General features: G+C 32.9%; 2 protein-coding genes across 2 annotated transcripts; both read right to left on the bottom strand.

Annotated features, from left to right (window-relative positions):
• Nucleotides 1–686: 686 nt before the first annotated feature.
• On the bottom strand, nt 687–3,629 carry LOC111879418 (uncharacterized). Its single transcript, XM_023875878.2, has 4 exons — nt 3,398–3,629; nt 2,066–3,283; nt 1,707–1,934; nt 687–1,591 (listed from the first exon to the last, which is right to left on the bottom strand). The coding sequence occupies exons 1-4, from the start codon at nt 3,627–3,629 to the stop codon at nt 687–689; spliced, it is 2,583 nt and encodes an 860-aa protein (XP_023731646.2).
• Nucleotides 3,630–3,671: 42 nt separating this feature from the next.
• On the bottom strand, nt 3,672–12,115 carry LOC111879408 (uncharacterized). Its single transcript, XM_052767352.1, has 21 exons — nt 11,972–12,115; nt 11,753–11,882; nt 11,616–11,645; nt 11,407–11,500; nt 11,195–11,322; nt 10,966–11,050; nt 10,860–10,882; nt 10,746–10,804; nt 10,469–10,674; nt 10,273–10,393; nt 10,040–10,198; nt 9,886–9,954; nt 9,601–9,806; nt 6,007–6,095; nt 5,832–5,900; nt 5,634–5,744; nt 5,373–5,504; nt 4,983–5,042; nt 4,452–4,887; nt 4,272–4,326; nt 3,672–4,208 (listed from the first exon to the last, which is right to left on the bottom strand). The coding sequence occupies exons 1-21, from the start codon at nt 12,113–12,115 to the stop codon at nt 3,672–3,674; spliced, it is 2,943 nt and encodes a 980-aa protein (XP_052623312.1).
• Nucleotides 12,116–24,061: the final 11,946 nt, after the last annotated feature.

The raw sequence follows: 24,061 nt of genomic DNA on the forward strand, positions 1-24,061 counted from the left end.
TTTTGACAACTTATGATTTGTAATATTTCATTTTTCAATAAATTTTTTATTTGTAAGTATTTAATTACAAACTAAATGGTAAGTATTTAATTAGAAATGACGATTTTTGAAAACGCTTATTTTTGGTGGATGATTCTTGTTGGACATACGCAGATGATGCTTTACCAATATGTGTAATGAAGTTAACATAAAATACAACAATACGTAATTATAAATAAATAAAGTAATATCATGGATTAAGTATGATTTGCTAAAAATGAATAAAATATGCTACACAAAAGTTGGCTACAAATTTCGAAAAACTTCCTTATAAACAACATTGGAAGTTTTATTTGTGAGTTTGTCATCTTTATCTAAAATAATAATTTTAATCCCTCTCTGCTTTGAACTCTAGATAATGCAACATACAATTGTCCATGTGAAAAAATTGGATCTTTCAGAAACAAACCAACCCTTGATAATGCAACATACAATAGTCATTGCAAAACATACGGCCAAAGGAAACTGTCTTCTTGTGAATTTGAAGGGAATCTTTTTTTCTGATGGAGTTAAAGACATTCTTGGAATAAAAGTCCGGTTTCCAATATTAGTTTCAGTTATTATACGTGCCTCAATAACACGTTTCCCCAATGATAACACATGTAGTCTTGTGCCATTACATAAGCCGTTTTTTTGATCAATATTTCTCACATTACTGGAACACCAATTTTTAAAACTAACTTATGATTTGGTAAACCGGATACTTTAAGACCATTTAATACATCAGGAGAGTATAAATCTGCATCAAATTGATCATGGACAAATTCGGATTCACATATGATGTCTGAACTTAAATATTCAACTTCATCTCCGGGAAACTTCTTAAGCAGACGGTCGTTTATTTCCTGGACAACTTCATTTTTTGGAGCAAGTATCGCTCTTTCTTGGAAATAATTTATATCGCTATAGTTCTCTAAAATTGAAGGATATACAAACTCAATTAAGTAACCTATAGGATCATGTGAATCATTAATGAGAATACCACCCGGAATATCGATAATCGTTTCACTGTCGTTCGGACCACCAAGTTTTCCTTCTCCTATATCCAACAACCAATTTGCAAAATCTCTTATTTTTCCTATATCTAATTGATCCCTTCCAACAGTTAGCCTCATGTTTATTGTTAATCTATGGACTTTGCAATGTTGCCATAAATATAAAGAACTCAAAGAAGCATTTACAATGTTCTGTCTACTGCCACCCGGAACAACAGGTAGAATCTGTCTAAAATTTCTTCCAAAGACAATAACTTTCCCTCCAAATGGAATATTTGAGATGGTTGAATTTCCGCACCTTAACAAATCCTTCAAAGTTCGATCTAAAGCTTCAAATGCATGCTTATGGACCATAGGTGCTTCATCCCAAATTATTAAAGGGGTTTTTCTTATTAAGCTAGCCAACTCACCGTCTGGATTTATTTTACAAAAAGAATCCTCTGTAAGTTCAAATGGAAGTATAAATCGAGAGTGTGTTGTTCTACCACCGGGTAACAATAAGGAAGCAATACCGCTTGAAGCAACATTTAAGACAATATTACCTTCAGATCTAATTGCTGCAGATATTGTTTTCCATAAAAAAAGTTTTACCCGTTCAACCATAATCGTAAACAAAGAAGACACCTCCTTTATTTTCTTGAATAGCACTCATGATGTTTAGCAAAATGTTACGTTGCTCATTTGTTAATGAAAGAAACATACGATCATAGTCATTCTTTATAACGGGAATGTCGTAATCTAGCTCATCGGTGATAAGTCGATTGTTTGAAGAAGAAACGGATTCAACATCTGGGTATGGCATGTTTTTGAAGTTTTTGAGAGTAGAGTTGTTTTGAAGTAAAATTTGTTCTATTTCGAACAAAGTTAAGTTTTTAAGTTCATCTAATCCGAGTGATAATTCTGCACGAAAATATTAAATAATTAATAAAATATGTGTTCGATATTTAATAATTTTATTACTAAATATTTAATGGGTGTTGAATAATAAAAATAAATTAATTTAAATAAAAAATAAGAAAAAAATGCAATACCTGCAGACTTAAATCTTTGTCGTTGGTTATATAGAATTCCATCTGCCAGATATTCCCATGTATTTTCCCAAACGACCTCTGGTTTAGACATACTATTACACATCAACAATGTAGCAAATAAGAAGCGTAGATAAAAACCAGATCCAGAATGACTTGCTTCTTTAATTGCCTCAATGTATTCCTTGTCATCATCTAATAGCCCGAGTGCATAACAAACATCTCTAAAAGAAGAATGTGTTTCACCATTTACCGTGCGAATATCATCAAATGATGTTGGACCTTTTACTTTATTTAAAAGAATCCTTAAGAAATATGCTTCACCTAGTTTAGGTGAAACCGAATGAATTCTACCGATGGCTTTTCCTACTTTCCTTCGCTTCCAAAACCGACCATTTGATATCCAAACAAACTTTGTAGGAAATTCAGCATATATGAGTTTCCGTGCTTCACTGTCGATTGAATTACACTTCATCCAAGATGTGAACTTTGAAGCCGCAACAGAAGGTTTGTCAAGAACATCATCAATATCATCGTCTTCGCCATATACAATCTGCTGTTGATTAGGAAGATGAAAAGGTAGTCTGACAATAGATGGATATCTGCAATGAACATCATATGTAAAAATTCGCCATGATGCTTCACATGCTGATAAATATCTACAATCGTAATATTCAGCTATTTCATCGACCGCATCGTTATTTTCACATTCATTGTTGGTTGGTACAACAGCAACTGTAGCTCTATCAGGACCCTTATTTATGTATTTAAACAAATACTTTATAGAAGATCCCTGATTGCACCATTCAATATTAATATGTGCCTGGTATCTTTTCAATAGATATTTGTTGTATGGAACAACATTTCTATTATCCAACCTTACACCTGATTTTTCAACAAAATGACCATCGTTTCTTCGCCTATATAACGGAAAACCATTCTGATCAACAGAAGAATGATTACAGAATTGTTTTGGAAAGTTTTTAGAACACCTTTTATCCACCATGCATGGACAATTCATATTTTCAGCTCCACATGGACCATGAATCATAAACTCATTCACAAGTGAATACAATTCAGGATCTTCAATTATGTCTGGTATCTCTGCTGAAATTATCGGATCGATACATTCAACAGTTGGTAGCTTGTTGTCAGAATGCATGAACATACATATATGACTATGCGGCAAACCTCTTTTTTGAAATTCAATGGTATAAACATCTGTAAAAGAATTTGCCAAAAAAAGAAAATGTAATTAGATTTTAAAAAAAATATTTAAAATATATTAATAAGATCAATGTTTTATAAAAAATTAATAAATATATTTTTAATTACATGCTTGAACTTTGCCGAAAATTTGATTCTCCTTTAAGTCTTTAATGAATGCATCAAGCTTGATCTTGAACAACCTACATAGTATATCAGGCCTGTCTTCTGGTTGAAGTGAAATATCCTTAAGAAGCCTTTTAATCTCAGGCCATTTGGGATTACACGTAAAGGTTATGAAGAAATCAGGATATCCAAACCATTTACACAGTGACATGGCATCCAAATAGTTTTGCAGCATATAGCACGCACCACCGGTAAAGGACGAAGGTAATATGACACGTTAGCCGACATTCGAGATATCAGTCGTTCCTTGAGCTTTTTGTTTATGTAAATTTTCATAAGAATCACATCTAAGAACATGTTGTTGCCTACGTATGTAGTACAATCTCTCTGTTTCCATCATAGTATAGGCATCTACCAAAAACTGTTGAAACAACCTTTTTGAATTAAGTATGAGAGAGAACGAATGATCTCTGTCTTGAATCCTATAAGCGAAATATTCTCTCATTGTACATTTCGCACGCTTGCTGTCGGCCGTAAATGACACACCTCTATGAAGAATGTCAACACTGTAACCATCATCCCCATATGGAAATAGCAATGGATATTGGAGAGGAAGGTACGAAGGATGCAATTCACTGATACGTTGTAGAGAACCATCTTTTGTTTGAACGACGATGTCCCTCTTTTCGATTGAATCAGAAATGTCACCAATAATTAAAGCAGCAACCTCAGAAGCAGTCGGTAGGTTATATGTTCTTCCATCTTGCTCCCTTCTCCCGATAAGTCGTAATTTCATATCAACTTCTGGATTTTTCTAAAAGGTATCTCTTACCATCCTATAAGATCTAACCAAGACATTATTTGAATCCAACATCACCTTAATATCTTCAATAATATCACTATCAATTGATGTTGATTGATCCTTTTCCCCACTAAAATAAATAAATTTATACATAATATTAGTAATATATATATATATATATATATATATATATATATATATATATATATATGAATAATAATAATAAATTATGAATAAGAAGTTTGAAAAAAATACCGAAAACATCTTTGTCTGTTTGTAATTTCGTTGTTAGTGTCATAAATGTATAACTGAGAGAATTTTGGTTCCGATCCTTTTGCTGGTAAAAGACTTCCAATACTATGATAATTTTGACCACCCAATCTGAAAATGTATGGAGCGTTTCCTCTATTGATTGAAGAATCAATTTTACCACCCATCGACGTAAAAGAAAACATTGAATTGTAACGTCGAATGTTTTTCATAAAGTGTTTGCTTTTTGAATCCATATTTCGGAACATTGTTTCATAAGTCGGGGGTGCTTTCTTTAAATCTGGAAGTTGAACTTTGCCGTAAGCACAACATAATGAATAATCCGTGTTCCCCTTTTCTTTACCTCTAATGGATTCATTTCTCCATAACTTTGCACGACATGTTTGACATACAACATCTTGATCACCATGATCCAAATATTCTGTAAAATAAAAGCATTGAATAAAATATCAATGAATTTTATAAGTATATACAACATAGTATTTGAAATGTAAAATGGATATTATTTTTTATTACCATTTGAGATACCAACTATAAGATTTTCATTGTTCACTTGATGCATATTTTCTACATCTTCTGTCAAATCAATCAATGGGATAGGGGATAAATGTCTTGTCTTCGTTTTTAATCTATGACATCCTGGATTTTACTTGATTGATGATGAAGAAGTGGTTACTGTAGATGCATTTTTTTGATGTCATTTAATTTGAAAGTACATAGTACTATCTTCTGTTTGGTATTTGGGAAGTGACATATTTATCGATACTAATATTATCTGACCAAAAGAAATTATAATAAGTATATATATATATATATATATATATATATATATATATATATATATATATATATATGTATTATATACAAAATGGATAATAGTATATTTTAAAAACAATAAATAATTACCATTTGTAATGTTAGATAACGGAGTTCTAACATATGTCAAGGAAGGAGAGTGTTGTATGGTTGTAGTATGCATTCCAGGTGAAGTAAATGAATTGACATTTTGAGTTTGACCAACAATGTTAGTCGATTGATCTGCAAATAACAACAACTTATAAAACTTTTAAAGATATGTATAAAACAAAGTAACAGTAAAACATAAAATATAAAATAATATTAGGATGTAGTTAATTATATTATTTAAGAGATGCAGTATTAATGTACTTGGAACGTTCAATGTTGTTTTCATTTTCTTCGATCTTTTATTTTCCAAATATATTTTTCTTTGTCCTCTTTTCTCTCGGGCTTGCATGTGGTACATGTTATTATTGTTTTCTGCATAAGAACACATAAGATATGATATGAAATGTGAAATTAGGTAAATAATATGATTATATAATACAATGGAATAAATAAGTGTACCTTTGTAAGCATCGGTTACCAATTTAGAAGAATATTGATTTGCAGGGGACGAAGTACTTGACAATTTATCTATTTTTTTATGTGAATATATATGTTAAATATTTAAATAAAGTTGATTTTAGTTAAAAAAAAATAAGAAATAATAATAATAAAGTAAATTTATTTGAAAAGTTACCTTTGTTAATTGAAGTATTAACCGTTGTAGTTGTTGAAGTATTTATTTTTGTAGTCTTTTTAGAATGGAAATGCATTGTATGTCTACAACTTTAAAAGATAAATGATGTTATTTTAAAAATTAAATTATTTAAGAAATATCAAATTAACATTATACGATGGATTATATAATTTTTTATGTATTTGTTTAATACAATGGTTTTGTAAATCTACAAATATTAATTTAGTGATGTATTATTTTATTAAAAAATAACTCAACTTAAATCTTTTTAAGATTTTAAATAATATAAAATCGAACTTTATATTTGTTTATAATGTGTAAAATTGTATTTAATTAAATATATTAAAGTTAACATGACTTTTGGTATACCTAAAGCTAAATATGGGTCGAAAGGATCCAAATAATAGTCAATACCCACACGCATTGTCAGTAGTCACATGTGTTGTATATGCAGAAAGAAATCGGGTCAAGAAATCGCCATACTCTCGCATCAACTCTCTTTCTACAGACATCTTCTTCATCACTCATTCTCTCTATCTTTCTCTTTCTGTGTGTGTCTTCCTATCACTCACTCGCCGGTTAACCCTCAACTTATTTCATCGATTCAGCCACCATCGATTGTCTTCAACAACTCATGAAATGGAAACTTGAGGATTTCATCTACAGTGAGCTCTCCTCATACGACATAGTCTCCGTTTCCATGAGAATAGACGATCCTAACCCCGAATCTCCTTATTCTACTGCCTACCTCAATTCCTTCCCTGATGTGCATCACCGGTCATCATCGTCATTTCCAACCTAGGGCTTATTTTATTTCGAATTGTTCTTTCCCCAATTTCAACCAATTAATTGTTGGGATGATATGAGGGGGTAAAACCCTAGTTCTCCATGGAAACCATGAAGAAAAAATCGTTGGATATACCAAAAGTGGTGTTGATTAAAAAATAGATTATTGATTCAAAACATCTATTCGAGCATGCTTGTTACAGTTAGTAGGAATGAATGTCTATTTAGAAGAGGTAACACATTTTTTTCCGAGTATGTACATATTTTGAATAAACTTCAGTTTGTGAAATCTAGTTCACAAGAGATAACACTTTTTTTACAGTATTTGCAGATATTGTGACAGATGAAGAGATTCAAAAACCTTGTTTCAAAAGATTAGAGCTTTAACAACTTGATGGAACTTTACCACGTAAATAATATTTTCTTAGTCAAGATGGCTTTTGATCGATGTTTTTCTTTAGTTTGGTCGGAATTGGAATTCAATTCCATTTCAACATTTAGTTGCAAATGAGTATGGAATTGGAATACAATAAATCAATTGACTTTCAATGTTCAACAATAAATCCATACAGAAACCAATGTAATTAAAAGTCAAAAGACTAACCTGGTATATGAATATTGAAATCTTGCAGGAAGTAAGAGGGCTTTAAAATGAAAAGCAGTTAACGTGTGAACTGAAATGAGGAATAGAACTTCTATGAAGCAGATTGCTGTAACTTTGAGGAAATAAGAATTGCATATCCAATTCAAAGACAAAGAAGACAAATGAGGATTTTCAAAATGATTGCTTTCACGTTATGAGGTATATTTAGAGATATAACCTTATTCACATAATAATATCTTCATAATATACTACCAGGTTTTATGAATTTATTGTTGTTGAATTTTTATTGGATAAATTTATGTTCCTGATTTTATGGGATTTAATAGATCACAAATTGATTACATATTAACATATGATTTGAATTTAATAAGGGATTACCGAAATTTATGCTACAATATTTTAAATAGACGAAATTTATTTATTTATAGAGGATATACATATACTATATATGGTGCAACCATGAAATAAATGTATTATTAGTTCAAGAAATTAAATTTATGATCCATCAAAATGTTAGACACTAACCTGACCAAAATAATAAGTAAAATTGCTAAAATGTAAACATAATCTTCTTTTGTTCATTGTGTTACAAGTTTTTTAAAACTTTATATCATCCTTTAATGAAAGCTATAGGTTCAAACAATTTTTTAATTTTTAATTTTTATTTTTTGTGACTACGTCAAGTAGAGTTTTGTTCAATTAAAATATACTTATGTACTTGGTTATCATGGACCTAAGACATATTCCAAGTAAACATACCATGATTCCTGGTACTATAGCAGTACCCATTTCTTGAGTATAGTGAAGGTATATTTGACAATATTGTAAGGGGAGACTTTTCCTTATGATCAGTCCCTAGTGTAATTTTAAATCATAATTACAAACAAATTTCCAGGGGACATATGATATACATGTTTGCCATGTGTATATCACATACTATTTGTTGGTCTCTACTTTCTACCATATCTACTTTTTTTTTACTATGTGGGTCTTATGAAATAACCAACAATCAAATATGTTGAATTAAAATCTTGGATTCTAAGGGAAAAACGAAGAATTATTAAGAACAAAGAATCAAATAACATAGGATCTAATTTCATGACAAACTCAAATAAATACAGAAAAGTGTTCAACGACGATTATATATGGATAAACCCTTTTTGTTGTTCATTTACATGGTTCAAAGAAATAAACGTGGGACCTACTAATAAAATAATGACTGAAAGTGTAGTAAGAACATGAAGTTAAATCCATTAAAGCAGCAGCAAGGGAAAGCTCTCTAAGATGTCCAACGGACATCACATAAATGGTCTTCAAAGTGTATTGCAATAAACTCACCACACAAAGTGGCCCTGCTATTTTCAGTTTTTTCAGTTCTATTATCCAATATTGAGATGCAACAATGCTCCATTTTATTGTAACCCATCTACATCTTCTAGTTCTTCCCCCTAAGTTGATATGATCAGAAGTTCTTGAACTTGGAACAATAAGAGGAACCTCAAGAATATTTCTTGGGTTCACTTCATCTATGGCTATACACTCTTTTTTTCTTTAGTCCTTTTAAGAAAGTAGTCAGAAATTGCATTTATGGATGCCATGCTAATAGCATGTCATACGATCAAACACATAATTAGCGTTTAAATCAATACAAAACCAAATAGTTAAGGGGAATCTACTTACTTAAATCGGTTCTACATAATCTGGACACAAATGCAAATCAAATCAACATTGAAACTATGCCTTAGTTAAACTTTTAAAAGAAGATTATATGTAATTAAAGAGATTTTAGCTTTTTATCCCCAAATCAAAATATCTTTTAAACCAAAGCATCATCTAAATATATTAAACGTGTGTTAAAATCAAAACCAACTAACTTGTCCACTTTAAAACAATAAAAATATCCAAATATATCCAAATCAAATAATAATTGACATCATTAATATCTAAAAATAAAAAGCATACCAAACATTCAAAATATCTTTAAAACCAAAGCAACATCAAAATATATTAAACGTGTGTTAAAACCAAAAGCAACTAACTTGTCCACTTTAAAACAATAAAATACCCAAATATATCCAAAACAAATAATAATTGACATCCTAAATATCTAAACATAAGAAGCATACCAACCAATCAAAATATGTTTAAAACCATAAGCAACATCAAAATATAGTAAATGTGTGTTATAACCAAAACCAACTCACTTCTCGACTTTTGGAATTAAGAGTGGAGTTTCCTCTCCGATTGATTTTCTTTTAGCCTTAGTTGAACTTAAATCATCTCCAGAATCAACGTCACAAATGTCTTGGAGGTTGCGCTTCAAATCAGTTGATATTTTGCTAGGACTTGTTGCGGTTGATTTATCAACTGTTGATGGTGTAAAGCTTTCATCTGTTTGTGAAATGACATCCTAAATTTATTTTAAAAAAATAAGTATTTAATAGGAACAATTAAATATAAATAAAGCTTAAGGAAAGAAATTCAAAAACCTTTTGAACAGGCTGGACAACATCATCTGATTCCAAAGGCACCTGATTTAAGGAGACAGATTCAATACTCTACAAAATTAAATGGAAATATGTTAATCGTTATGTATTTACATAGTAAACAAATATAATTGGTGAACCCTAAAATGTTTTGTACCATAAGTTCTAATTTACTTTCCAATTCTGAAACAATGGATACATCTTCTGTCAGCTTGAGAATGGTGTAGATATTATTATAGTTGTTGACATTGTATTTTGTAATATCTACAAGAAAAGCAAACTTGCGGTTTTGTAATAGTGCATCACTGTCTCTAGCCTGTAAGAAGATTTTTAATAAATATTAACAAATTAAATGTCTTATGATATTAATATATGAATAATATAATAGACCGCTTCATGTATCTTTTTCAACTCATATGCACTTATATCTAGCAGCCTTTTTGCTTCTCTATCAAAAAGAGTCAATCCAATGGTGTCAGTACCATCTTGTACGTTGATTGGAATTATATACCTTAAAAAAACAATTAGATAAATATAAATTATCTATAATGTTTGAAACAATTAATATAAATATAAAAGTGTTTACTTGATAACTGTACGAAAATCCGAATTATTGCAACTTGGATCTTTACACTGAACAACAACAGTTTCTGTAACTTTCTGAGGGTCGGTATACGAATGATTGTGTCTTGGAACTGAAGTTTTTTTTCCACGTTTGTAGCATGCTTCGTAATACCAATGTAGATTCTGTCTTATATTAACGATTGAAGCAACTAACAAAAATTTCATTTCCTGTATTTAATAGCATGTAAAGTTAGGAAAATACATAGTGTAAAAAAAGGATATCAAACAATGCAATGTACCTTCAGCGGTTCTGTGATTTCACAAATTGTTTTTAATGGGAAAGTGTCCTTAAAGTCATCTGTATATGAAGAAGAGTAGCTTTAGAGTGAAGTAATGTTTTTTTTCAGATTTACCAAGATTGTCATCAGCTTTCAATCTGTAATGTTTAAAATGATTTGATAAATCATAGGATTTGTGTTAGTCTAAATTAAACAAATAACAGAAATCAATAAAACTAACCTTTTCTTGTACTCATTAATTTCAACAATGTCAGAATTTATGAACATTTTGGTTACTTCAAAATGACTTTTAGCTTGACCAACTCCTGTAATATTAAAAGAGCAAATCAATAACAATTATACAAAAGCATATATATATATATATATATATATATATATATATATATATATATATATATATATATATATATATATATATATATATATATATATAATATGTGAATACAAACCATCCCAAATGTTAAGCTTTACAAACTGCATCACTATAACAACACAATTAACTGTCGGGTTCTCTTTTAGGTATTGTGACAGCTGGTATGCTTGAGTTCCAAAGATAGTAACCTTAAGATGTACAGACCTAAATAAACAATGAAAATAGTTAATACTATTAAGTTGTGATTTAATTAAAGATAATAAACGAATAAAAATAATATAAACTCACTCTAGGTTGCTAAGTGTGAGTTTGATATAATGCTTGGATGCTACAGGATTTGATGTTTCAAGCGGTCGAATTGAGACAATTTGTCCAATAACATCTACACAAGAATAACACAAGTTATAGTATTATTTAATATTAAAACATCAAAATAAAAAATGTATAATAAAGAACACAAGTCAAAAAAGCAATTGGAATAAAATTTAATAACTAACCAAAGAATGCGTCTCGTGGGCATGTTTGTTCTATGATTGAATTAAAATCAATAAACATAAATCCATTCACTGGTTCGGAAAAGTCTCACATTTTTTAAGGATACTTTTCCAATCCAAAGTTATTGTTTGTTTATGACCTGTATAACTAAAACCATTAAGAACAGCCGCCATATTGGGTTTTATAATTATATAAGTGTCATTTTCCTTTAATAAATGACCAAATCTGGAGAAATTCTGATTGAAGACACGAGAATGGTATTGTGTTCCCTGTTCAATCAAATAAATAAGAATTATCTGTTTGTTGCAACATATGTAATATTGAATGGAATACAAAAAATATAAGAAATACAACAAACCTCCTCGTCCATTATGATCATTTCAATTGAACAAACCATATTATTTCTAGTAAAGTTCCACATTTTCAGCACCCGTATCTTGATGTGTGAATTATCATCAATTTGATCAATGTTTTTTAGGTAAATTTTCTTCCCTATATTCATTTTCTGCAAAACGATTGAAACCATATAGAAATGTTAGCAAATACCATATTTGTAAATTAATATATGCAATGATAGAATATATAACCATATAGAAATGTTAGCAAATAGCATATTTGTAAATTAATATATGCAATTATCGAATATATACAAATACATAGCAAACCGGTTACTATTTAGTAGAAATATAGCAAATCAGATAACAGAAAAAAAAAGTGTTTGAGAATTTCTTGATTGTGTGATTATCATATTCTATTCGAATTGAAAAACAAACTTTATACCGAAATTGCCCCTGCAACTTACAATTAGATAAGATGACAAATAGTAAGGACAAGTTAGATATCATGAATTAGTAGTCAAATGTTTTTTTTTTATAATCCATTAATGAAGTATACTTTTAATTGTTGCAGATTTTTTTCAGTTTTAATTATTGAATTTGACTGTATATGAAAATGTTCTAGAGGGTAGAATTCATTTTTAATGTATATCAAAATGGTTTTTAGCAGGTAGCAAACACTTTTAATTCACTTTCAAATAAAATGATGGCATTTTTAATAGGTATCAATCACATTGGTGATGTTTGTATCAATATTTAAAGAAAACAATGTTAAATAGAGTGATAGCTTTTTTCAAGGTATTTCAAATACTGGTTTGTGTACTTTCACATTGCTTGTGAAATCGGATGTTAGAGCAAAAATGGGACTTGGTAGGCAAATTCGGTTGTACAGGTAAGGAAGTTAATGTATACTCTTTAATTATTGGTGATGTTTGTATCAATATTTAAAGAAAACAATGTTAAATAGAGTGATAGCGTTTTTCAAGGTATTTCAAATACTGGTTTTTGTACTTTCACATTGCTTGTGAAATCGGATGTTAGAGCAAAAATGGGACTTGCTGGGCAAATTCGGTTGTACAGGTAAGGAAGTTAATGTATATTGTTTAAACGGGGACTGTTCTTTATACATTCAGTATACAATAATGAAAATTAGAGTAAAAAAGTATAATGATAAATGTCATAAACATAAAAAAAAACGAATTATGAAAGTAATTTTGGTATGTTAATTCATTGTCAAATGTAAATAATGTAAACAGTAAACCTGTAAAGTTTTTAAAGTAGAAGAATTTATTACATAAACATCAAAACTATGAAGAATATATGCTGCTATGGGAATTTTTACAAATGCATTAATTCAGTTTACTAACCTTGTGTAGTGGTTGTTGTCCTCGAGGATGAATATGCAACAAATGATGAGAAAGCGAAGGAAATTATAATTCAGACAGAGAGGAAGGATTGAACACCGTTTGTAAAGAGTTCTATGAAGCAGAATGGCGAAGAAAATAGTAGCGTAAACAATGAATTCTGCTATATATTTCGGTATATGATTTTATTGGGTGAGGATTTTTTGGAATTTATTGGCTGGATAATAATTACCTTCCCATTATAATAAACAAACTTCCATATTTGCATTGGATTGGATATGAACGACTTTTAAATTTCAAATTAACATTTCTAGATAATCTTCTTTATGTATAGTTTTAAATTTCTACAGATTTTTCGGATTTCATTATTGACTTTGACTGAATATGAAAATGATCTGGAGGGCAGTTTGGTAAATGTGTATGAGGAAAATAAGCGGGAAAAAACTATATAGGGCTGCTGGGAGATTGACACGTGGATATAATGTACTCTTTTATTAGGATAGGAGATTAGCTATTCTCATTTAGCGTTTGGAATCTTACTCAGATCTTATGATGACATCATCCCTGCGTTTGGGACTTTTGTTATAGGGAAGATAACTTTTAAAGCCACACTCAACATATATAGCTACTTGAACTCTACTTATTAATTTACAACCATGATGATATGTTTTTAAAGAGTCTTATAAACATAATACATGGTAGGCCTGTCGAAAAAACCCGAAACCCTTTCTATCCACCCGACCCGTTCCGAATTCGGGTAGAATGGGTCGGGTAGAATGGGTAAATGGTATGAACATTCGGGTAATAGGTTAACCCGATAATAATATAGGTCGGCTTTTAGGTATGAATATTTATTTTCGGGTATACCCGAATTCGTTTTTTTAAATAATACCAACTATACAATGCAGTCACGTACGTACACTTCAAATAAAACAAAACCTTTCATAACATATTATAATGATTTGGATTGTTATTATATATGTACTTGTTAATTTTATGGAGTATTTTCCTAACCAATTCGTTATTAAACCAACCAACATATAAAAAAAAAATTATCAATAAGTGTCACTTATTAATTTTCGGGTATACCCGAAACTTACCCGACCCGACCTCAAACCCGAATACCCGAAACCCGAAAACCCGAATTACATTATAGGTCGGGTATCGGTTATTATTTCCTTAAGGAAATACGCGTTCTACCCTACCCGTTCTACCCGAAACCCGAAAAATTTACTCGTTCGACACCCCTAATACGTGGACATATTAATATATTTTATAAACAAGCTATTCGGATTACTTAAAATAACTATAAACAAATATTTTATATAAACCCAAAACATCAACACAAATGATATAAATTTTTAAAATTAAATTATATTTGTTGTTGAATTTTGTATAACTTGAAAATTGACATGCTTATGAAAAGAAACTAAACGTCGAAAAAAAATTAATTATCGTCTATTGAAGAAAATATAATAGATAAAATATATGTCGAAAGGAAACTACTAATTGTCGATTCTCATGTATGTTGTATACTCCACCATCAAACAAGTCAAATCTTATCCCTTTGTTTCAACTTGGAAACACACCGTAAATAAAACTATTCGCAAAAAAAGAAAACAAATGGCTATATCTCTTAGGGGCTTATTGACAGGATCTGAATTTTTAAGATCTGAATTTTTAAGAGCTCTGAATTTCTAAGAGTGTCTGAATTTTTAAGATCTGAATTTTAACATGTTGTTTGGTTGAAACCTCTGAATTTTTATGTTGAATAATAAAAATGACCATTTTACCCTTCTCTATCATTTCTTTCAATTACAACATTATACTTCCAACCTTTCCTTATTAAGACATTGTATTTTAAAAACTATAACAAAATCTAGCATTCTAATGAGGTATAAATAGAAATTACAATGATATAATGATAAAAATATCCGATTTCCCTTTTAATTGTTTTTTTCAACTTTACCAAAATAGCATCAAAACTCATAAAAACATCAAGAATCAAAAAACAACATCAATATTAAGCATTGAGCAACTCTTCAACTTGGACAAAACCCACAATAACTGCTATGGCTTGCATTGAGCATTGAGCAACTCTTCAACTTTCAACACGAAACAACCTAAATTGTCACTCTTGTAAGCACAATCAAACCGTGTGACAAATACAAGATGTAATTCCAACATAGTTACATTTCCATGCCCTTTTATTTTAATTAGCAACCATAAGACAAAAACATCACCTGGGGCACAAATAAATCAATACATAAATCTAAGTACTTAGAATCAAGTCATTACACTCTTCAATAAAAAATGTAGCAATCATAAGTAAAAACCCATGTTTGTCGTATAGTGCAAGAAACAAACAACAAGTTCCCATTAAAATACAAATAAACGAATTTATCATAACTTCAAAATAAGTGATCTAAGGGCTTCAATTTCTTGATCAGTGGGCTATTGATGAATGTATAATTACAAAAAATCAAAAGTGGTGTACTCTTGAGTGCCTTTCATTACATAACAAGAAAAAAAGAAAACGTTACCTGCATAAGATGTCGGAGGCGAAGGGTGAAGCAATCGGAGGCGGAGGCGAAGACAACGGTGACGGCAACGTTTCAGACCGAACGGATGCAGACAAGATCAGAGCTGGAGGAGAAAGGGGTGGAAGAGAACTCGCATCGATGAGGGAGCCGGAGGGCTTCGCTGCCTGGGGCGATGGTGAGGCCGGCGTCTCTGTCGGAGGCGATGCCCGACGTCTCTGGCGGAGGCGATGTCCGGCTGGGACGACGGAGGGTTGTAATCGGAGTTTCACTGGGAAGGAGCAAGAGGCGACGTTGTGAAGTAGAAAGAGGAGAGGAAGGATATGGAGGATTTGGGCAAAAAAGGATCGTGCGTTCTATTTATTTTTTCAGACACACTTCTACGTCTTAAAGTTTAAGGGACATCTTTTTAATCAAGAGGCATAAATTCATATCCAACCAAACAGTCTGCATCTGAAAAATTAAGAGGTTGCCTCTTAATTTTTCAATTAAAAGGCTACCAAATAGTGCCTTAATCAATATAATTTAACACTATTTCTCGATACATTGAGTGTTCTTTGAAATATGGTATGTTACGAAAAAAATTCATCAACCGCCGATCAGAAATTACCATCCCCAACATTCCAAACAACGCATTTCTATTTTTTTAGTAGGATTACATCATATTTTTCTTTTTACTACAAATAAACGTATTTTTATTTTTAGTTCAACATAGCATGTCGCAAGAAAAATAATCCATGTTGGAAACCATTTGTCTACACGTAGCTAATGATTTCTATTACGTACAAATACAATATAAATTTTTGTTAGAAAATCCGTTATTCGTGCCTGAAAAGCTTTGTCGTGCATGAAATTTCAAACCGAATTTTTCTTAATTTTTCAAAAAAAGGTGTTTATTCACATATTTCATGATAATATTTCATATCTTTCTATATTGTTAGTTTAACTCAATTAAGTTAATATAAAATTATTAGCTTGCATTTTCTTATATTTTTATTAGTCATGATCACCCCCATTCACTTGGGCACGGAAGGGGAAGGAGAAATACCAACATGTTATTATCAATCTAAACATATAAAATAAAGAACATTTATTTATTTTTAAAATTGAACAATTATATTTTAAATCAAAACTAAAAAGTATGCATATTTTTAAAACAAAATAGTAACGAACTTTTAATCAAAACTCAATTTTACTTTATTTTTAATGGAAAACAACCCAAAAAAACGAATTAGTCAACACCCGAGAATTATGTATTCAAAGTAAATTATTTGACGAAAAAAAATTCTTCTGTCGCCGCATCGCGTGGGTTCACCACTAGTATATATATATATATATATATATATATATATATATATATATATATATATATATATATATATATATATATATATATATATATATATATATATGTTATAGTTTTCGTACCCCGAGAACTACAAACATACAATACAATACATATAATAATGTTTTGTTTCCTAGTCTAATATACCCCCTCAGTCTAAGGGGGAGGATTGTGGACACTTAGACTGGATCAAAAATGTTGAAAAAGTATTTGTGGTAGGCCTTTCGTGAATAGATCGGCGAGCTGGTAGCGTGATGGAACATGTAAAAACTGGATTTGGCCATTCTGTACCTTTTCTCTAACGAAGTGAATATCAATCTCAATGTGATTAGTGCATTGGTGTTGTATCGGATTGCCTGTCATTTGAATTGCACTAACATTATTACAATAAACTAGAGAGGTACACATGGGTAGACACCCCAATTCGAGTACTAAATTACACAACCAGCTGATTTCAGCAACTACATTAGCAACATCCCTATATTCCGCCTCTGCACTCGATCGTGCGACTGTGGTTCGAATTTTAGAGGACCATGAAGGAGGTTATCACCTAGGAAAATGCAATATCCATAAGTGGAACAACGAGGGTCGGGGCAACCGGCCCAATTAGCATCCGTGTATGATGTAAGGATGGAAGGATTATTGTGATGCATCTGAAGGCCCATGGAGAGAGTGCCCTTAATATACCTGAGAATGCATTTAAGAGCATTCATATGTGTCGTGCAAGGAGCGTGCATATGCATGCATGCCTGGTGTAGCGCGTTGATATATTAGGCTATGTGAAAGTTAAATACTACAGGGCACCGACCAAGCTTCGATAATTGGTTGGATTATCTATCAGGTCACCTGCAGAATGCCTTAGTTTTCCTGCAGAGTCAACGGGTGTAGTAACCGGATTATAATCTTTCATATTAGCATGAAGAAGGATGTATGCATCATATGTTTGTTGAGATAGGAATAGGCCTCTTGGATTTCTAGTGACAGAAATACCAAGAAAATAATGCGAAGACCCTAAATCCTTCATGGCAAAATTGTGAGATAAATGAGACATGAGATTTTGCTTTAATACTGGTGATGAAGTGGTGAGAATGATGTCATGCATATAGAGCAAAAGGTAGGCTATGTCCCGACCGTGTCGATAAACAAACAATGAATGGTCGCATGAACTATGGTGAAATCGTAAGGTGGTGACATAGTCAGTGAATCTTTGGTACCACGCTTGTGGTGCCTGATTTAGGTCGTACAATGATTTCCTCGGTCAACAAACATGATGAGGATTTGATGGATGACGGAAACCGGCGGGCTAATGCATATAAACTGTATCTGCCAGATGTCCATGCAAAAATGCATTTTTGACATCTAATTGATTTATCTCCCATCCATAAAATAATGAAATACTAAGAATTGAGGGTATAGTTGCCGATTTGACAACTGGAATGAACGTCTCATTGCAATCCACTCCGACCTGTTGTGTTATACCATCACAAGCCAATCGCGCTTTTGTAGTTCTTAAGTGATCCATCTGACTTCATCTTGTGTTTGTAAATCCACATGCAACGTATAACATTCATATTCGGCTGATGAGGTACTAATTACCAAGTATTATTCTCGATAAGGGCATTAAACACATCAGTCAGGGCACAGTTCCAAACAAGGTTGTTAAGGGCTTCGGTTGGGGTACGGGGTAATTCTCCGAGGGTAGTATAGGTGTGTAGGTTAAGGGATTGTGTCGGTTTTGAGTTCCCGGTCATGCTACAGGTTGTCATAGTGCTAGTTGGTTAGGTAGGGGCACCAATGTGGGTGTGTTAGTAGTTGATGTTGAAAGTGTGGGTGGTGGTTGAAGGTTGTTCAATAGTCGGGGGTTTTGGATGTTGACTACATACGTAGCGGGTAGGGGCGATGTAACAAAGAGGAGGTGGTGGGGGTGGGGTAGGAGGTCAAGGTTGTGTGGTATTGTTTTAGTTTGTAGGTGAAGTTTGTGTGGTAATGTTTTGGTTTGTAGGTGAAGTTGGTATGGTAGTGTGTTCGTTTGTAGAAATCGATTTCCATATGGCAGGATGTAGGTCTGAGGAAGAAGAATGGAGAAATTCATAAGTTGGAGGGGTGAAGTGGCGAGTAGCAAAGGGAAAAGTATGTTCATCAAAGACGACATCTCTTGAGATAATGAATTTGTGTTTTGACAATTCATAGCATTTGTACCCCCTATGATCAGAAGGATAACCCAGGAAAACTGTAGCGATCGTTTTCCGAGGTATAAATTTATTTAAATTCTCAAGTTTTATTTGGGCTATTATTGAATTATATATGAGAGTAGGCCTTTTGTTTTGGGCCAAGTTATAGCCTGCCCATAAGCCGTACGCAGGGCGTAACCCGTTGTACGTTGGGCGTAATGACTATATGAAACGCGGGAAGGAGAGGCGTACGCGCAGCGTACCATAGTGTACGCCCAGCGTACGCGACAAGAGGAAAAACCCTAATTTTAGGGTTTGAGACGTATTTAAACCCCATTATAGCCTCCCATTTGGCCTCATCACTTATCATTCCCCCCAGAGAAACCCTAGTTCGTCCCCTTTGCTCCTTGCTTGTGTGTGTTTGATCTTTGAGCTTATTTTTGTGAAGAAGAAGAAGAAGAGAAGTGGAAGAAGGAGAACTTGAGTACCTTGAGCTCATAGATCTGGGATCATTGCTTCTTTTGGCATTCTAAAGAGGTATAAAGCTTCCAACTTTCCTCTTGTAAGTTTAGATCTAGGAGTTTTTGGAAGTTTGGACCTTTTAGGTCCAAAGGAGGGACCTTTATCTTACAACTACGTTTTTGGAGCTTGGGATTGCTATCCTTGAAGCTCAAGTGTCCCCATAGCAGTAAAGTTTCGATCTTTGAGGCTTATATGGAACCATGCATGAGATCTAGTTGGTTTTATGGAAGTAGAATGTTAATTGTGAGGGTTTGAGCCTTTATAAAGCTTGTAAGCCATCAAGTAAGAAACTTTATGGCTTAAGTCATTGAATAAGGTTAGGATCTGGATTTGTAGCTTCTAAATCGGATTATTAAGCACTTAATGAGATGTTGACTTAACAGGGTTGTACGCTGGGCGTACAAGGAAGTACGCGCCGCGTACAAGCCAGCAGCCAGTACGCTTAGCGTACCTTGGTGTACGCCCCGCGTACGCTACCAGTTTGGGCTTCGAGTGTTGGGCCTCGGTGTGGGCTGGGTTTCAGGCTTAGGGTCCTTGGGCCTTTATGGCCCATCAGAATTCAGTTGCTAAGGACCAAGGATTTAGTATTGGGCTTGTGTAAGGCCCAATAAAAGGGTTCTAGGCCCAATATAGCAAATTGGGCCATTAGTGGGCCTATAGTGGGGCTATAGATGGACTTAGAAGGAATTGAGGTTTTGGGCCCTGTTGTGTCCCACACCATAGTAGGGGTAAAATGGTCATTTTACCCATAAGGGAATCCCTATTCTGATTTAGTATTTATTTCCCATTATAGCTGGGAAGCAGCCAGAGCAGTCGTCAGGGATTTCTCACTAAGGAGTTCAGCAGCCAGTGTCACGAGGTGAGTTTCCTTTCAGTAGGAATGGGTCTAAGGCCACAATGCCGGCCCGTCTAACTAGCAGTCGTTTCCAGACTTCGGTCCGATGCAGTAGTTAGGATGTTTGATGCCTTCGTGGCTCAGACAGGATTTATGGATTATGTGTCCCGGGCTACGGCCCGATGCAGTATGCAGTTTATGTGTTCATGCTAATTGAAATGTTATTGCTATGCTATGTTATTCTCAGTCAGTTTCCGGATTTTGGTCCGATGCAGTTAGTTTCGGACTTCGGTCTGATGTAGGGGACAAGGTCCCAGTCAGTTCTGGACTTCGGTCCGATGCAGTTTCCAGACTTCGGTCCAATGCAGAGGGCAAGGCCCTGGTTAGTTCCGGACTTCGGTCTGATGCAGTTTCCAGACTTCAGTCTAATGCAGTGGGCAAGGCCCAGTATGTGTTTATATGTTATTGTATGGTATGTGGTAGTTTGGGGGAGCTCACTAAGCTTTGTGCTTACAATTTTAGTTTTGGTTTCAGGTACTTCCGCAAGTAAAGGGAAGAGCTCGGGTTGATGGCATCGCACACACCACAACTTTAGTTTGTCCTGGGAGTTGTTTTAGCTTTTCATAGATGTGGTTTGATACAGTCTTGATACAGTTTCTTCGTAATACTTTGCTATCATTTTGAGATATTGACGTACGAGTTTTACTTTATGATATTAATATGGAGTTTTTAGTAATTATTAAACAAAAATTTTTGGGTCGTATTTTGGAATGTTACAAAAACACATGGGGTGGATCGGTTTTGGAGTTTGTGAATGGAGGTGGAAAGTAATAATGGATAGAAGAGGCAACCAAAGGTTCTTAATTGATGGTATGTAGGATGTTTGCGGTATATCAAATATGTAGGTGTGGAATGTTTTTGTTTTAGAAGGTATGTGGCCATCTGGAGTGCATGATGCCAAAAGGTCATGGGAAAAGAGGCATGTGTAAGTAAATTTCGAATTATATTATTAATTGATCGAATTTTACGTTCGGCTTTACCATTTTGTGGTGAAGTGTGGGGGCATGAAAAGTGGAAAACCATTATGTTTTGAGTACATCAATCATGAACGATTTATTTTTGTACTCGGTTCCGTTGTCACATTGAAACGATTTAATATCACGCTCAAATTGTGTCTTCATAAACTTTGAGAAATTTAGAAATGTGGAATACACATGTGATTTATTAATTTATGGGAATGTCCAAAGATAGTTCGTATAATCATCAAGGAAAAAGAGGTAATAATGGTGACCTCCAGTGCTTGTAACCGGGGAGGTCCATAAATGACTGTGTAGGATGTCAAATGGCATGGAGGTACAAGACAAAGAATTATATAAAGGCAATTTAATATGTTTACCAAACATGCAAGATTGACATAAATGTTTATCAGAAAATTTTCCAACAGAAATAGAATTGTTTTTATTCAAAACAGGCAACAATGATGAACTAGGATGTCCCAAGCGACAATGCCATAAGTCTTGAGATAGTGCAGCAAAAGTGGACGGAGTAGTGACTTGAGTATACGGCGGGGACAGAGGATAGAGATCTCCAGTGATGTTACATCGGAGGATACGAATTAGAGATACACAAAAACCGAATCTGATCCGGATCCGAATCCGATCTGGTTTCGCTTACATCATCAAAAATCCGATCTGGATTCGGTCATAATCCGATCCGGTTCCTACCAAATCCGAATCCGATTTGAAACCGGTTTAAACCGACTTTAGTAGGTTTTAATCGGATTTTGGGGCGGATTTGGATCCGATTTTTAGCGAATCCGGTTTACGATCCGGTATCAAATCCGATTTGGAATATAGGATTACAATCCGATTGAAAATCCGGTTTTAGATCCGATCCAATCTGGTTTGGTCAAAACCAGTTTTGACCCAATCCGGTTTCGGATTGGATCCGGTTTTGAATAGTGAAACCGGTTTTTGTGTGCATCTCTAATAGGAATCCGCGTCTGAAAGTCCTTCACAAGAAAGGCAAATGGGTCAAATTCAATGGATATATGGTTATCAGTGGTTAAACGACAAACAGACAAAAGGTTTTTGATAAGTTTAGGTACATGAAGAATGTTTTTTTGTTGTAAAGGTGGAAAGGGTGGTGGTAAAGTTGTGTATAATACAGTTTGTCCAAGTTTTCGTACAAACACAATTTTAACTATTGTTATACATACAAAGATAATACTTTTTAGACTTATTAAAAGTAGTACTACTGTTAGCAGAAAACTTGTAACACTCATCAACCTTGTGTTGACCCTCAAAACTACATGTATTCTCAGTAAATAACTAAAAAAACATTCAAAACGGATTGGATTACAGGTGACCTAGTTTACTTGTTGTATTATATTCCTAAATATTAAGGCAATTTATGTACTATTATTATGTGTAAAACCTTGTATTCAAATATCAAGATGGGACACAAATGCTATTTGGTTTATTGTTGTACTTGTGCTATATATTCAGTTTACTTGTGATCCATGAACTTAGTCGCATAGCCTGGCGTGTTAGCATGCATTTCTAACATTTTACATATCAACAATCATAACAATATGGATCCTTTAGGAATCACTTTATTTCTGAGCTTTGGCTGACTGTACGCATCGCACTCTTTGTATTATTCTTTTTTATATAAAAAGTTTAGTTAAGATACTCAGATCCTCAGTTTGAGTCTAGAATCACACGAGTGTTCATCCAATTCTCTCAAACCATGGCGCTCTGATATCAACTTGTAACGTCCCGATTTTCCACGAAAATTTTTCATTTTTATTTATTAAAATATATTAGAGTGTGATTACATTGTGCGGAAACATATAGTGAATGTCTGCGTGTACAATAGAACCTTGCCCTTCTCAAGAAGTACATGGACAACATTTATAACAACCGGGTAAGCGCTAGGCTTAGTTAGTTCCCTAAAACACCATATACCACAATACATATACATGCATACAAACAATGGCTCATGATCTGCATATATATATATATATATATATATATATATATATATATATATATATATATATATATATATATTGGTATAGGTTCTCGGCCTCTTTAACCGTTCCACCATCATCCCCTACTAAAGCTATGTGGGTCTACAGGTTCCCGACACTTTAACCGTTCTGCCATCAACCCATACCTAGGTCTAATATCACAATAATTCGCATATAGACACTGCACTTTAGATTCTACTAATTCAGGCATATTTATACTTTCTACACTACCATCTCCTTATCCTAACATACATGTGTGTGTGTGTATATATATATATATATATATATATATATATATATAT

Source organism: Lactuca sativa, chromosome 1, assembly GCF_002870075.4.
Source record: "Lactuca sativa cultivar Salinas chromosome 1, Lsat_Salinas_v11, whole genome shotgun sequence".
Taxonomy (NCBI): Eukaryota; Viridiplantae; Streptophyta; class Magnoliopsida; order Asterales; family Asteraceae; genus Lactuca; species Lactuca sativa.